This window comes from Dermacentor variabilis, chromosome 6, assembly GCF_050947875.1.
Source record: "Dermacentor variabilis isolate Ectoservices chromosome 6, ASM5094787v1, whole genome shotgun sequence".
NCBI lineage: Eukaryota > Metazoa > Arthropoda > Arachnida > Ixodida > Ixodidae > Dermacentor > Dermacentor variabilis.
Genome location: NC_134573.1, coordinates 83,415,972 through 83,432,601, shown reverse-complemented (window position 1 = coordinate 83,432,601; position 16,630 = coordinate 83,415,972). Strand labels below are relative to the sequence as shown.

General features: G+C 45.2%; 1 protein-coding gene across 7 annotated transcripts in view; it reads right to left on the bottom strand.

The window, feature by feature from the left end:
- Positions 1–16,630, bottom strand: part of LOC142584906 (uncharacterized) — a 140,212-nt gene that overhangs the window by 37,240 nt on the left and 86,342 nt on the right. For 5 of the 7 annotated variants that reach the window (XM_075695247.1, XM_075695248.1, XM_075695246.1 and 2 more), the window contains 3 exons: positions 13,897–14,051; positions 12,670–12,711; positions 4,821–5,048 (listed from right to left, as the gene is read on the bottom strand). In XM_075695247.1, the coding sequence (XP_075551362.1) occupies positions 4,821–5,048; positions 12,670–12,711; positions 13,897–14,051 (425 nt within the window). The remainder of the gene's footprint in view (positions 1–4,820; positions 5,049–12,669; positions 12,712–13,896; positions 14,052–16,630) is intronic. The other 2 variants (XM_075695249.1, XM_075695250.1) reach the window with 2 other exon arrangements.

The following is a 16,630-nucleotide window of genomic DNA, read 5'->3' as shown; positions in this document are numbered from 1 at the left end:
AATTTTGACAACTCACTCCAAGTGTCAGCAACACAAGCAACGGCTTCGCACTCATCGGAATTTAGTCATCACTGGGCATGTGGAAGGTGGCATGTCTGAAGCAATTTCGGATGAACGACTGGCACACGGCCGTGCGTATGCGTCGGGTGCCACGGGCATTGGGTTGAGAGTTTGTCCGCTTTGGCCTTAATCTCCCCCTTATTCTTTAAGATCGTGCTGAGAGTGCCCCTCAGAATCTTGCACGTTGCGCGGCATCCGTCTTTTCACCATGTTCGACCCGATTTATGGTATCGAGCTTCACGGCGAAAGGCGAATTGTGCTGCTTCATCACGGCAACACTGCGGGAGAAGGCCCACAACACGCAAACACAATAAACCCAAAAAGCAGCGAGACAACTTGCACTTGTACCATCTTTCATGACGAGGGCACAACAGCCTCTGGTTGGCTGTCTGAGCAAGCGGCCTGGATCATTTTTTGCAGGGGGGTGTCGACGGCTCGCTCAACACAGCGCGGTCACGGTAGGGACAGTGGTTTGATAAAGCTGCGCTGCCGGGTTTTACTGCCACCATAAGGGAAAGCCAACTTCTGGGGGCACTTTTCCGGCGCTTGACGTTCGATATATTGGGAGTCACTCTTATTTTTGTTCGATGTAAGCATAACTTTTGCTATATATACTCATTCTAACTATACCGTGTTCACAAATTGTTCGATATAAAGAATTATTCAATGTAAACTGGTTTGATATAGTCAGGTTCGACTGCAGTACCATCTGTCAGGAGCCGTTTTATCACAGACGGCAGTAAATGGTGATGATGGGAGTATGCAATATCACCACACCCCACTTGGGGGCAGGCAACTTGAAAAGCAAACAAGTGCTGCAATGTTTCTGGAATCGTATTTTAACTGTCCATGAGTAGTATTTGCCTTTGGTGGCCCTTTAACATAAGCAAGCACGAAGACACCAATCGAAGCCATGGCTCTCACCTAGCACCAAATATGGCCCAATCTCTGAGTAACATTAAATTGTAATGTTTGCAACAAGCAAATCATGCTGCAGGCTATCTGTTTCTCTCATCTCATATAAATACAGAGATAGAATAATAAATCACCACTCTTAATGAGATTGCTTGCTGATTCAAGACCTCTTAGGCCTAAAATGGGAAGGTTTTTGTTACTCTACCCTTACCTGGGTTGCCTTGGCATCGTCAACTAAATGTGACAACACACCCTGAACTTGAGAAGCCGCCATAATTGTACAGTACCCCTAGCTGTGAACAGAGGTCCCACAGCTATATCACGAACAATGAATGCTGTTTTGCAGTATTCTACATGAAACTGTCTTGAACCTCTAAATATTAACGTGGTGCTACTAGCCTCAACACGGGTTGTTAGAAGCTGGTGGTGTACATAAATACGAGTAAGTGAAATTCACAGTAGTAGGTGAAAAGAAAACGAAAAATACATACAGCAAAAGAAGATCCCTAAGGAACCACACACACAATCTCTCTCAATTTGATCACATTATATACTAACTCAAGATTATCCAGTGTCATTGATGGCTGTGCCAAAACGTAAGAGAAAGAGAGAGGGAGAGAGATTGTGAAGAGGAAAACAGCCCCTCTTTCTCTTCACAATCACTATTTCTCTCTCTCCCTCTCTCTCTGCTGTATTTTGGCACAGCAGCCAATGGCATTGGATACCACACTACCTCATGAAAATAGGTAACGGTACTTTCTACAAGCAGCAGGTACAGTGCTAAGCGATTCAAACATGATAATTAGCTACGCATGGTTGCCGGTGTATTTTGCACCACTGGTGGACGCTGGGGACATCAGGCTGATGCATCCTGGTATATAACGAAGGCTTTGTGACACATTGTAACTGGATCTGGTACGCCGGTATTCACCAGTGGCACAGAAAGTGCCAGTTGCCATGTGGGCAGATTATCACGTTTGAATCGCTGACCACCCAACACTCAACAAATTTAAGGCAGGCAGAATTACATGCAACGAACATGCAACCGCAACTGAGAAAGGGGCTAAGTAGCGACATGTCAGGCAAAGAGCGAAACAGCCAACTTAGTTCACTGCACAAACAACTAAGGCGCCGCTAAAGCAAGCAAGCAAAAAAAGAAAAGGAAGCACCCACAATCGGCACATGCTTTTAATGTATTTATCCCTGCACATGCTAGAATCCCATACAAGAACTGCCAGAAGTCAGTCTGTCTCGTCAAGTGACAAGGAATGGGTGGCCCGATGTTGGCAAAGAGCAACAACTGCATGGAACGCATTTCTAACACGATTCCCGCATGCCAGGGACTGATCAAAGTGAGTTCGTCCACTTGGTTACTGGCTGAAAACATGCGTATGCATTTTGGCCATGCCTTCAACATAGCTGCTGCATGGTGGCTGTGCCGCTGTGTGACACAACATCAAAACTACATCAGGAGTATACACTGTGTGTAGCTGCTGCTTATTGGTTCCTCCTGGACAGGAAACTATATCACAATCAAATGGCTGGCAGCTGAAAATTGTCAACAGTCCTTACTGGGCATGGTCTGCAATTTAGTGCGATGAATTTGGAACAGATTCCAAATATACCAGATTGCAAGAGGAACTATAATCTTTGAGTCCACCATGGGTAGTGCTGTTGACTCAGCACAAGAAATGTTGGGAATGCACATTTTGAATTCACGTGCTCCGTTGACCTGATGTGAACAGGGGGCATGAGCGGTCAAGAGGACGTTGCAACAAGAGCAAATGCTTCTTGTAACCAATACCCAAGTGCAACTGAAGTGGGACACAATGATTATAGGGTGCCAGTAAAGGCAAATTAATGCCCTTGCTACCATCACTGCACCAGTGCTATCGGTGTCAAATGAAACAGTGGAGCACATGGCAGAAGCAGAACTGAAGGTATGGCGCGTGCCGTCTAGTCATCACCATTGACAGGCGTGCACATCCGTTCTGATCGCACTGCGCGATGATGTTCCCCCTATACTGCAATATTTTCGTTTCTGTTCTGGTTATCTATTATTTGAAAGCAAAAAAAGATGATGGTGCAGACTGTACCACATGCTCTGCTGTTCGTGTTTCATTTGACACAGATAGTGCCCATGGTTTCGCCACGGTTTCAACAAATGGAACCAGAACAGAAACAAAGATATTGCAGTATAGGTGGAGTCTCGCTGTGCAATGCGGTCAAACCGGATATGTGCGCCGGCCAATGGTGATGACAAGACAGCAGCACTACACCTTCAGTTATGCTTCGACCACGAGCTCTGCTGTTCTAGTTTCTTTTGATGCTGTTAGTTCATGTAAATAAGAGAATCATCCCTTGCACCAAAGGCCTCTGCACGTCATTTCGGAACTTGGTCTAACTATGCAATCACAATGAACATTGCAACTGCCCTGACACTTAGCAACACGAGGGAATGAGGAAAACATTAAGCTTTTGATTGCAGGAAATGCACACATGACTGCAATGCTTGTTTTTGAACTTTGAAAGCACTACGTAATTTGAAAAATTGAACTTTGAAAGAACTACGTACAACCTTTGGGTGGTAATAGCGCTCAGAACACGAACGAAGGTTAAGGCACATAGAAACTAACACACTGCACAACACATTGTTTTCTATGTGCTTTTACAGTCGCCGTGTTCTAAGCGCTGCTCCCGCTTGAATACAAGCAACAAACTAGCCAATACTTTCATGTTACATACAATGGTTGTGGAAATTAGTGTTTAAGCAGAAGAAACAGAATGGCCATGAAAGCTCAATGTGCAATACTAATGCTGTCCAGAAAAAATGTGAAAAGGAACTCCACAAAAAGTAAACAGTCACACTATCCGTTGCATCTGCAACAATGCCAGTGCTTATACTGGCATTATTCCCTTTCCAAGTAGTACTTATCTTCTGCCTTACACTAGGGCAAATAAACCTGGCAGCATGGCATGTTTACAGAAGGTCCTAAAGCTGCTAGAGGCAGAAGGGCTAATCATGACGTACAGAGGCAGAGGGGAAGCATTGCTGGCCTGGCCCCTCCCAAAAGAAGGAGCTCAAAAGGCTGCCGGAAGGTAAAAAGTCGGGGATACCTGCACAACTACTAGGAGCTACAAACCCTTGACAGCAAACAGATGTTAGTAATGCTTAATGTATTCCACCTCGCTGCTGCCTTATGACCGCTTTCGTGCACCAAGGCACGGTGCAGCCAAGGGCAAAAGTGAGGCACCTTCAGAAAGGAAGGTGGGGGCCTCACAGGAAGCACTAACGAGGCACAAGAGGTTTCGAGCCACTGAAACAAGATCTCCAAATCGCCACAGTGCATGCACAGACACTGCATATACAGGGAACACAGGGACACCACACCACGCTTGTCCTGTAGTGCTGTGCACTGTCCCATGTACATTCAGTGTCCATGCTTCCTTGTGCAGTACAACTTGAAGGTGGCCTACTAACGAATGCACACAGTTGCTCTCATGAACACTAAGCAGACCACATTGGCACTGAGTAGGCCAGAGACAGTCTGCTGTAAAAATGGAATTCCGGGTAGCAGCCCTACGCCCATGGAGATTTCCCCGAACAGACAAATGAAGAAGCCCACCCAATGCTGCATCTCGCCCCTCCCACATTCCACAGCCACAACACCTTACTCCACAATCTCGGGACCCAGGTTCAGTAAAGAAGCAGGCACAGTGCAGCATAAGCAAGCGTGAAAGAGGAGGTATCCAGTGCTCCGCAACCATTGGCAACAAGCAGTCATGCCCAGCACCGACGCCTGTTGCTCGCCATGTTTGCCAGTGTTGCAGGAGGCAGGCCTAACCTGTTCACTGGTTGTCACGACCGAACTGCTGCCCGATGTTGCAGCGATAGCCGAGGAGGATGAGGAAGAGGAAGAAGAGCGGGTAGACCGCGCCACAATAGTAGAGGAGCTGGGCACATTGTGAATCACAACATGCGTCACAGCAGGCATGGGGCCGGCCTGCGGCTGTACTGCCGATGGAGCCACTGACGTCGCCACCGCTTCGCTCGCTCTCTGCAGACACGCGTGCTGGGTGTTCAAACAGAGGACAGTGCAACCAGCCACAGTGAAAGAAATGCCAAGAGTGCAGACCCACGGATGCTGGTATAGACCCGTAGCGCTGGTGTAGCTCAGTGCACTCAATAGACATTCAGGACAAACGCAACAGAGTAGATTCTCAAACAAAATTTACTAGAAGGAATTCTGGTGCTAGTATCTACGGGAGCTGAAAGCATGGTGGTCCACCCAGATTGGCATGGTGGGTAGTACAGGAGTGTGCTCAAATCTAGTCCTTCTGGCTTATAATGACTTTGTGACATAGCAAATTGAACATTTTCAACAGAATATTGCATCTGAAAAGCAACAACTTACGATAATTAGCATGTGTGCCGAGAATTTCTGCTTTGTGCACTTATAGGAGCGCCATCACTTGAACATACAAAAGGATAAAGCAGAACAAATAAAGTCAGGGGAACGCTTAATGCCAACAGGCATAAAGATTACACAAATCCATGTATTATCCATCACACCTAAGGTAGCTGAACGATTAATGACAATTAAACAAGACTTCCAGTTTACGATACAGCAACCAGAGTACAGTACCACTGCCGTTATTGTGATGTCATGGATCTCAAGGTACATTTGGGTAATTCAGCAATTATCAGGCCCAGAGTTCGAAAGTTACCAGGTTGAGTATTTAAAAACTTAATATTTCGTGTCCCTTTTAATCTATGCAAACATATTGCTGCATTGTGTAGGTATTTTCCACTGGGTAGTATGTCTCACTACGAGTCTTTAAATACATTTAAAAAAGCTTGTTGTGAAAGAGCAGTAGGACTTAGAGAAAATATGGCCTGACAACTGCTTCTACTGCTTTTAAATGAAGATTAAAGAGATCCAGTACACCTATTGAAATGTTATGTGAACACCTACTCCCTTATGCAGGAGGGTTTGGGCAGCATGTACTTGGTAAAGTGGAAAGGCGAATTTGGGCAAACAAGCAGACAGCAAACTCAAGAAAGAGTAATATGCAGCATAGTGTTTCTAGAAATATCCAAAGTGAGAACATAAACCAAGATATCATACTAGGAACGAAAGAAAAACAAACCAGGCTTAGCATGGGAGAATTATGACAAGATATTGGAGACTCAGGCTAATTCATAGCCTAGACCTGCTCACAAGTTAAATCAAAATCGCATCGTAGGGCTTAATGTGCCGAAGTCACACATGGGCGATGGGAGACGTCGCAGTGGACGCCCCGAATTAAGTTTGACCACGTAGGGTTTCTTAATGTGTACCAAGCGTTCCTGCTTCCTGCCTCCATGGCAATGTGGCTCGTGCGGTTGAGAATCGAACCCACGACCTCGTGCTCATCAGCATAAAGCCATGGTGGCCTTAATACCAGTTATAATTCGGCTTCCGCTGGAAAAAAATCCCACAGGTAAGTGCAGTTGCAAGCGCGCATCTCAACGAGCTGAGCCACCAATGAGAGGGGAAAGCAACGAGGGCAACACAGAAGAGGAGACGCGAAATGAACAAACGAACAAGGAACGGAAAAAAAAAGAAGTGGCAGCACTTGCGGGCGCGCGCAGAGGTTGCCTGGGCAACGAAGAAACCCTTGCTCGGCTGCTTATCAGTGATTCGCGCTCCGCAATGAATGCAGATATTACACATGCGACCTTGAGTGCTGTCAGTTTAAGACGGTGTTCCGCAAATTTAGTTCGGAGCTTTTAGGCTTTATGTCCACATGCGAGCTTCTGCCATTCCTACCAGTACACACACATAGAAACTTGGTAGGCCTTCGCAATAGTTGCCACGGCTGATTGCCCAAGAAACCAAACTTTGCTTCCCATGCACTGCTGTCAGTTCAGCCAGTGCGTGTGATCACATGCCCAATCTTTGTCATCATCTAGGGACACGAATATCAAGGGCAAGCTTCCCGCAATGGCAAGCTGCCTGAGACTCCCAATGGCTAGGCCTAACCAGCATGCCTTGACGGGAGTTGGAAACCACAGCTGTGGTTTGGTGCTGAATCAAGGAAACGCCTCGCAGTGGCATACGGCACTTGCAAAGCACAGAAACCACCTGAACAACAAAAGGGAAGGCCTGAGTGGCACAGGCAACACTGGAATGGCAGCAACTTGGTTCGTGGTCACCAAGTTTTCAACATCTCTCGCATGTGAACCAGTCCTAAAACTGCAACGAGACACTGTACAGCTTCCGAAATTTTGGTCGCCGTTCTACACTAGTTTTGTGGAGTTGATGGCAGCACAGTGGCAACTTTGAACAATCAAGCAGGTCTAAAAATTTAGAAAGCGATTTACTTTCATTTATGTCGCACATATGTTTTTCTTTTTTACTTTGCTTGCTTCGTGCAAGGACGGACTTCTCGGAAATAAACCTTTCAATTTTTGCAAGTTTAAACAGATGCAAACATCCCGGTTGCATGATTCGATTTTCAGATACATGCAGTTGCTTGGTCTACATGTTTTGCATGTGCGCCGCCTTCGGAAAATTCTGTTTTGGTTATAGTGTGGCTGGCACAGCTTATAGTGCGGATCTTTGAGACTCCGGCGACTTACGCTATAAGCGGTCTATGCTGTAGTAGGTTTCGAATCGAATCAAATCAAGGAAGGAAAGCCAAATAGCAAAAAGAATATTGAATGCCACAAAATTTTCACAGAATTTAATGCTTACAAATTTTGGCCAACAAAATACGGCGCTGCACATGCTGTGGAGCCTCCTAGAATTGCCTAACAAGAATGTAGCAAGCTATCAGTAACTTAGGTGCACAGAAATTAACATATACAATACGTTCTACTCTTACTAAAGGGAACACCAAATTAGCATGCCAGCACTGATTACAGCTCAGTTGTAGTTTGTGAAGGTTTGGAAAATATGTTTTTTCACCAACAGAATTCCTGTTGAACGGAATAAATTTTCTCCCGCCTCTGAAGCTAATGAATTAGTGATGTACTGTTGTACTGACTACCAATTAGATATTCAGTTTGATAGTAGACCTGTGTTTCGTGGCAATCTTCTATTTATTGCTCGAAAGTTTTGGTTTCCAGATTTTCTCCAACATACGGAAGGGTTATCCAAAGTTTACGGCAGGTGAGTTAATGCAAAGCCAATCTGCGTGACTGACGAAAGGACCGCACATTACATAACTCAACCACCGCTCCGAGCATAGCTGGGGCTGACGGTAAAGAGAAAGAGCTATCCACATCATTTCAATATCAGGTTTGGCGTGATTTGCCGCCTGTTAAAGATCCAGAAATCTGGAGGGTCATGGCAAGTTGCATCAAGAAAGACGGGCTCTGCAGCGCATTCGACATGTGGCACTGGGCAGGTCTCTACACCGATTGCATTAGAACCTCGCTGATACGATCCCTTTAAGTACATTTTCCCAGCATGAACATTCACAATCAAGAACACAAAAAAATGACCCAATTGAGTTAAGCTTATTCCTTGCTGCTTCATACGTTCCCAGAAAACATGATATTTCGGCAGCAACGTTCAGTACATTGCCATACTGCGATCGTATGATATGCTTGCCGGCCGCTAAATCGTATGTAAAAGAGAAAATGCGCGAGGCGCCTGCTATCGAGAACACCTATCTGTTTTACAGCGCATCGAGCATAGTGTTGTCGGAAGCATACTGTACACTTTTAATAGGCAATAGCCCAACTGCACTGCCAGTCCCTGCCACAGACTGCGATTGTACGGTACCTTTTCCGGCTGCTACATCCCGTGTAAACACACAAAAAAAGGTGCGAGGCACGGACAATAAAAAAACAGTCACTGCCTGCTGCACCAGCTTTCCCACAATACTCGCCCATCTCGTGTGAAAATGCCAGTGCGCATTCGGTTTCTTATTTCGGTGCCGGCAAATCCCCTCCCGCGTAGTCGCATGCTGCCTTCACAGCTATCGCTGCCAACCCTACTACAACAAGCATCTTCAACTATCTGCTTTATAGCTCATAAGGAGTAGTGCCGTTGTAAGCATACTGCACGCTTTTAGCAGATGATAACCCAAACATGCATGAACATGTTTAGGTTGTAGTCGCAGTTGAACTGGAGTGTGTGTGTGTGGGGGGGCTGCTGTGTGTCTAGTTTGGTTGGACTTCCGTGCTTTGGAACTTCACGTGCACCCTCTTTCTGCAGCGACCGGGTTTGATAGAAAAACTAATTTGCTCGTAATAGCCCATCGCTTTTGCAGTAGGCAGGGTCAGGAAACCATAAATACCGTAAAATGTGGTTATAACCGATAGATCGTTATATAGCAAAACTTCGCTAATATGTAGTTGCCAGGGAATGTGGATCAGGTACACACTACGTGATGTACTAATTAACTGACAATAGCCAATAAGCGGCTATTGACTTACCAGGCGAAAGAAGTGTGAATTCTCACTCTAACACACACGTAGATAAGTTTTATTTAAGGACAGGCAGCAAAAAATCAGTGATTTTCACTCGCACTGAGGTAGCCTTGCAGCGATGATGGCATCCTCAAACTCAGCAAAGCTGCAAACCAGTTTCTCTATCAGGCCACACTTCACTGCGAACGGCCGCATGACGATCAACGCACTAGCTACTTTGGATATAGAAGGGCCATCATTCGCGTCGTCATCCATGACAAGCATGTGGAAGCACTAGAAGCTATGGGTGCAGGAAACACGTCATGAATACCATGTTTTGACATCACTATCGGTGGTGACCGCAGTCTGGCGGAGGTCTGTGTGCCACAATTTCGCTGTCTATGGTTTGCGTGCATGACATTTTGCCGATTCCATGCTTGTACGTGCCGAAAAATTAAGCAACACTTCGCACTAACTGTTTGACATGCATTAAGAACTACGGCTGAAGCAGTCAGCCAATAAATTAGGTTCCATAGTCACAGGGCAGGGGATTCATCGAGACTATATTTAAACCGGTATTACTTATTAAGCGGGTACGTATGAAAAAGGTTTTACCCTATTTACTCGCATAATGATCGCACTTTTTTGTTAAAAAATTTGACGCAAATTCAGGGTTGCAATTATTACGCGGGTTAAATTTCCCACGAATATACATTTTTTCTTTCCCCCCCGCATTAGCTGCGAGATGACAAGCAGGCGGCTGCAGCTGTCAGTGCGGAACACCAAAATAAACATGGCAGCTGGCGGAGCAAGCCAAACGTGCCGAACGTGATTATTTTTCTTCTCATGAGGACATTACGTGCATTGAAACAGTTTCTTCCGTATCAGTAATGAATATATAGTTAATATGGGCAAGTTTGCGACAATAATGTAGCCATGTACACTTTGAGGGGACAGAGACGGGCGCGCTTAGCTGCCAGTGACGTAGAAACACATGGCGGACATGCTGCTGAAACTGCGGTATTTGTCTTCACTGCTACCCTAGTACGGCATGTTTCCGCTAAAGGTGGCCGAATATCTTACCTGCGTTACAAGCGTCGGCGTATGAATAGGGTGCACTTCTAACGTATCAGTGTAAACGTGGCCACTATCGTTGCCGCTCACAATCTGTTGCATGCCCACGAGTGCGGACGAGAAGAATCTAAAGCTGCCTTTTATGTTGTTGTTGTTGACCAAAACCATTATGAAGCCTACAAATAATAAAGCCGAGGCAAATTTGGTTGGAGCTTTTTTATCATGGAAGTGCGGAAAGTGATGAAAGGAATGAAATGGGGCATCTGCTTAAGAATGTTGGGTGCGTGCAGACCGGTTCGTCTGTCTTGAGTCGCTCGCGTAGCATTCGACAGATGGTAAGCGCGATCATCATTAGCTAGACTCAGCACACGACATATTGCTGTGACAAGTTCGGGGTGCGATCACTGCACTGAAAAGAAAAAAAAATTGAATTTTGATGACAAAGATCAGGGGTGCGATCACTATGCGAGTGCGATCATTATGCTGGGAACGTTATTAGTGGGTGCATATTCGACTGCATATTGAATATTTAAAAAAATTGAATAGTAAAAAAACATGAATAGCACATACCGTATTTACACGATTGTAAGTCGACCACTTTTTTAAAATTTGAAAATCTGAAGTTGGGGGGTCGACTTACAATCGAAACCGAAACATGGCGCCACCAAAAAAGCGAGACCAACGGGAGCTACAACGTAGTTACAATTTTACGTTTGCTCTATGACCCTACCCGTAGCTTTTTGCTATTTCGCGTGTTTGTTCACTTTTTGAAAGGGTATTTCAACGTTTCTGAGAGTTTTACAGTGCACGCATGAGTGTACGCAACACTTATTGTGGGTGTCGATAGTCAATGGAAGCGCCACTGTTCCCATTCGCGGCGGCACCCTCAGAACGGCGGTGCTTGCGGAAAGTATCGGTAGTTCATGGAAGAGTAGACACCGCTCGCGGGTTTCTCTTTCCCTGTTGCGCTTAGCTTTCGCTATAGTTTGACGAAAGGTATTGGTTTGACGCGTTCCACTTGACTGCCAGCTACGTGCTACTTCTATGCTTCCTCAGTCGTCATGAGTGCTCCAAGCCCACTAATCATTCGGCACTCGTTCACAGCAGTGTTCAAGAGGGCTGCCACCCTTTACACCGAAGAAACAAATCACTGCGCAGCGGGCCGCGAGTTCGATGTCTCTGAACGGGTGGTGCGAGAGTGGCGACTGCAGCGAAGCCAAATTTTCACCTGTGACGGCAAGTGAGAAATTTCCCACGTGCCGAAGTCTGGACGCCTTCCGGAGCTGTAGGCTAAGCTTGCGGCGTACGTCGCTGAAATGTGTGATCGGTCCCTGCCAGTGAAGTGCGACATGGTCATGAAACAAGCCTGGACCTTCGCCTTTTAGGGACCTGCTCCGCCGTGAGTACAACGAGTGGCTGGCGCCAGTGAAGTGCGACATGGTCATGAAACAAGCCCGGACCTTCGCCTTTTAAGGACCCATTCCGCCGTGAGTACAAGTGGTTCGCGGCAGAAGACCGCGAAATTACGCCAACCGGAAATGTCTAAGAGCCTCCCTGATGGCTGTGTGTGGTTGGGTGCATTCGGCGTGGGCTGTTGTTCCACAAGATGTGGTGCGGTCGTTTGCCAAATGTGAAATTTCGCTGGACGACGACGCGCTGTGGGACCGTAGCAACGATGGCAGCACTAGTGAAGACTAGTCCAGTCACCATGTCAGCTACCAATAAATTTTCATTATCGAATGTGCCCTCGGGTATGCTCTTTTTTTTTTTTTCCCCTGTCACGCGATATGGGGGGGGGGTCGATTTATATTCGAGTCGACTTACAATTGTGTAAATACGGTACTCGATGCACAAATTGAGTTATTGAATGTTCACAATACAATTCGACTCGGTGATAGTCGAGTATTAGCACACCCCTAGGTATAAGTTATCACATTTTTGTTTCAATTTTATGCTCGACTGTGCACAATCGACGACGTAAAGTATCAGAGAAACAGTCAGATTTTCGAGTGGTGATTATTCAATTAGATGACCTAATTGAATTGTGGCTACTCGATCCGAGGCTCAAATCGAATAAGAATATATTTGCTATTCGAAAGTTTAGAATATTTCCACACTTCTAAACTTTGTCTGATGCAACTCCATCATAACGAGCTTCGGCTGTATTCCTGTGTGCCAGTTATATGTTGCGCATACTGCTGAAGAAAGCCACGTACCTGTGGGGTACAGGAACCATAGCCCATTGGATGCGTCAGCATCTGCAATGAGATGAGATGCAATTGAACCATGTCTTGCAGCACTCAGAAATGGGAGCTTGCAGAGAGGCTGTAGTGATGAAAATATCTCTCGAAACGTTTCCCATACGTTCAACCTTTCGCGAGACATAACAAGGTGACAAATAGCAACTTATTCAAAGCGTCACCACCACTTGCTTTGTGTGGCATTCTTTGCAAAAAAGCAGATTGTTATTACAGAGTCTTGCCTCTCCATTTACGCACTGACATTTAGAAAACGTTGAAATGGCAGAGATGTGGGCGACAGCTGCAGTGATGGCAGTGGCATCTTGCGGCACCTTCTTCAACCTCAACATGTCAGACGTTTGTGTTGCACAATGTTCTTGTTGACAGAATAAAATACAAGCCTGACTAGCATCACACTTAGACTATATTTTTTTTTCTGTGACCATTTTTCACTGTCTAACTACTGTTACAACTACAACTAGCACTTTGACTAGCACTTTTGGCAGTCATAATAGACTGTCTTGCTTCATTCCCACTTTCAACTTGAAAAATACTGCATCCAAACTCAAAAATCCTAAGCTTTGGTTAAAAATAGTAAACCATTCTTTTAATAGTTTAGATATTGATTGTTTATTAGAAATTGAAGGCCATCTTGTAATGATGCTGTGATCAGGCACTTGCTCTATGGCTTCAGCTAGAACAATCTATGCCATATGCAAACAAAAAATATTTATGAAGTTTATTTACAAAATATTGATGTAACATGACCGAAAATTTTTGTTGCCAGAATACACTTTTTTTATGCAGTGGATAGATGTGCTGTGGGTAGGTCCGAATAATCTTGAGAGTCCGAAAAGTCAGGCTCTACTATTGCACAGAGTGACAGTATTCATGTACATTTGAAATCAATCTTGTCACCTATTAATTTATTAATTTTCAGATATCTCCATGGTCCTTGCAGACATGGTCCTTCTATAAAGGAGTGGTAAGGCATTCTTGCAAGTGTAGAAAACAATAAACATAATCAAGTAGACAACAGTCATGTCAAATATCGTAAAATAATTGCTGTCATTACGAGAATCTAAAGGAGCTCTAAAAATAGAGTATTTTAGACAAAATCGTATAATTCAGCAAGTATACAGATCTGAGTTGTGTATGATGCCACAGAGCTTACAGAGAGAGAGAGAATATGGGATGCCTTACCGAGGGTCCTGGTGAGGACTTTATTAGGATCTCATTGGCCTGCGTCTGCTTGATCTCTTGCAACAGGGGACCCGGGAACACCTGTCGCAGGAAGCTCTTTTGCTCGTCCGAGAATGGCGGCTCAGGAAGGAAAGTGATCCGCTTCTGGCACTCCTCTGTGTACACACAGAGAAACAACAAACCACACTCTCTGTAGCAGCTAGAAACCCTGATGCCCAGGAGCTGTTCGTGTGCATAGACAGAGCATGAAACCTCGAAAGTTTGCTGTCAGTTTAGCCGAAATACTGCATGATCTATAGAATTTTTTCTAGTCTGGCATAATCAGTAAGGAAAGCATCAGCCTCCTAAGGCCAGCAGAGCTGTGCAAGAAGTTCAGGAAAAAAAAAATTAAATTATGGGGTTTTACGTGCCAAAACCACTTTCTGATTATGAGGCACGCCGTAGTGGAGGGCTCCGGAAATTTCGACCACCTGGGGTTCTTTAACTCGCACCTAAATTTAAGTACACGGGTGTTTTCGCATTTCGCCCCCATTGAAACACGGCCGCCGTGGCCGGGTTTGGATCCCGCGACCTTGTGAAGAAGTTCTGGACGGTCACTTTCATTTTATTCTGGAGTAAACAGGAAGGAACTGCAACTAAGGATACAAAATTCACCACAAAATACAAATTGGAATGGAATGTAGACGAAACAGTGGTTTGTTTAGCCAGTGGTTGGCCTCCACAACATCGAAGTACTGTAAAATGCCTTTATAATGGAGTGCTTGGCACCTCCAAAATTCATTATACAGGTAACTTCGCTGGAAAGATCACACACAACACTGCTCACAATAGAGCAGGCTAAGCCAATTCAACACGAGAAAACCTTTCTCTACCCCAAATTCAAGGGAGACTTAGTAAAATAAGTGGCTATCTTTTTTTTGTGCACACTTCGCCTTAAGGAATACGCAACTGCATCCTACCTTTATTGCACTGATATTCACGGCATGCTCCGTGGCGAAACGCGGGGGCGACATAAAGTAAAGCTGCAGATAGTCAAATGCCGCAATCGTCTCCATTTGCGTCAAAATTCTTGGTTCCTTTACAGAATCTTCATCATCGTTGTCTTCGTTGACATACGCATCCTTTCCACCCTAGATGACTGAAGACTGTCAGTTGTCGGTCACGTTTATATCATCACGTGATCAACTCCGACATATTTGTCAGCCATCACACCCACATTACAACAAGCAGCGTATGGGTTATGCAATTTATGAAGCAGTACAGCAGGGCTATACTTCTGACATTGGCAAGTTCGTCAGGTGCGTCACTAGTGCTGCCGTTAGAGCTAGCCCTGAGCCTGCATCAGTGACATCTGCGCAGGGCACTGGCACACCCTTACTCGGCATTCGTTGTAAAACAACAAACCAGCCATTGTGGATGCATAAATTCCTCTTGTTATATAGGCAAATTAATTGCAGTGGTCTTCGTTATAGAGGCATTCACAATACGTATGAAAGATAGGAGTTTGGCTGGGGCATAATTCATTCTTCGTTATACAGGTCATTTCGTTGTAGAGGCATTTGCGGTAGGGGCATTCATAGTAATGGCGTTCAATTGTAACTGGCTGATAAGGTGTTGAAACTTGCCCCCTCTATACAATGGCAAAGGCTCCAACATGCTGTCACCCTCCAAGGAATAATGTCGTTGGTCACAGCTTGTTGTTTCACATCATTCACAATGGCAAGGAAGAGACCTTTCATCACCCAAATGCCAGCTGTGGTCACACCAATGCTGCTCAATTGCAATGAAATTTTCCCAGCTGCCTATGCATTCATTCAGTGCAGCATGTGTAACTGATGAAGGTATCTGCAGATTTTTTGCTTTCTTCCTATTTTTCTTTTATTGCTACACAGTGCCAGCAGTGTGGTGTTCATTCGGGACAACTGAAGAAGTTGGTCCACAGTAATACTGTTTCAGTGGTGCAGCAATGCCTCAAAATACACAGCGAAATTGTAAAGCTCTGTTGAAAACACAAGTGCATTTCTTCTTTCTTTTTTTTCTTGCACGACGACTGTGTGAATCACTCAAACGTGTTTGAGATTCCTCAACACTTTAAGAAAACAGTCAATAGACAGCTTTAGTTTAGCATACACTATAACATTACATACGCTATAAAATTGCGGGCCGTCCCCGTGCATGCGCAGAACGCTAAAAGACCCATAGCGTATAGCGTACGCACGATATTTTTCAGATTTAGCGTTAGCGTCTTTGCGTGGTTTGCGGAGTTTGCGTGAAACATGATGGCGGTCCTGGCTGCCCGCTTCGAATTGAATTTGGCGTTGCTTTTGTAAAATGAACTTTGTTCGTAGGAAATGACTGTGTAAACGGCTTTCGCTCAGTCTTAGACGGCTTCGACGAAAGAGTATTATGGGTAATTTTGTGGTGTTTTCGAAATTACTTATCGTTTCGAATGAGTTGAAGCCTAACGAAAGAAACATTTTAAAGCCCCTCAATCTCCCAAAGTCCATTCACTTCCCTTCTCCTCCGCTCGGCGCGGCCTCAACGGTGGCGCCGCCGCCGGTGGGCCTGCCGTAGCAGACGACGGCTAACACGCTACGGGAGGAAATCCGCAGAAAAGTTCGTTCGAGCCCTGCGGAGCAGTTTTTTCAATCGAGATCTTTCTTCATCAGTCGGTAACTGGCCTTTAGAATTTCGTGTTGGAATTGCGGAAGAAATAGAGAAAAGGACCATTATT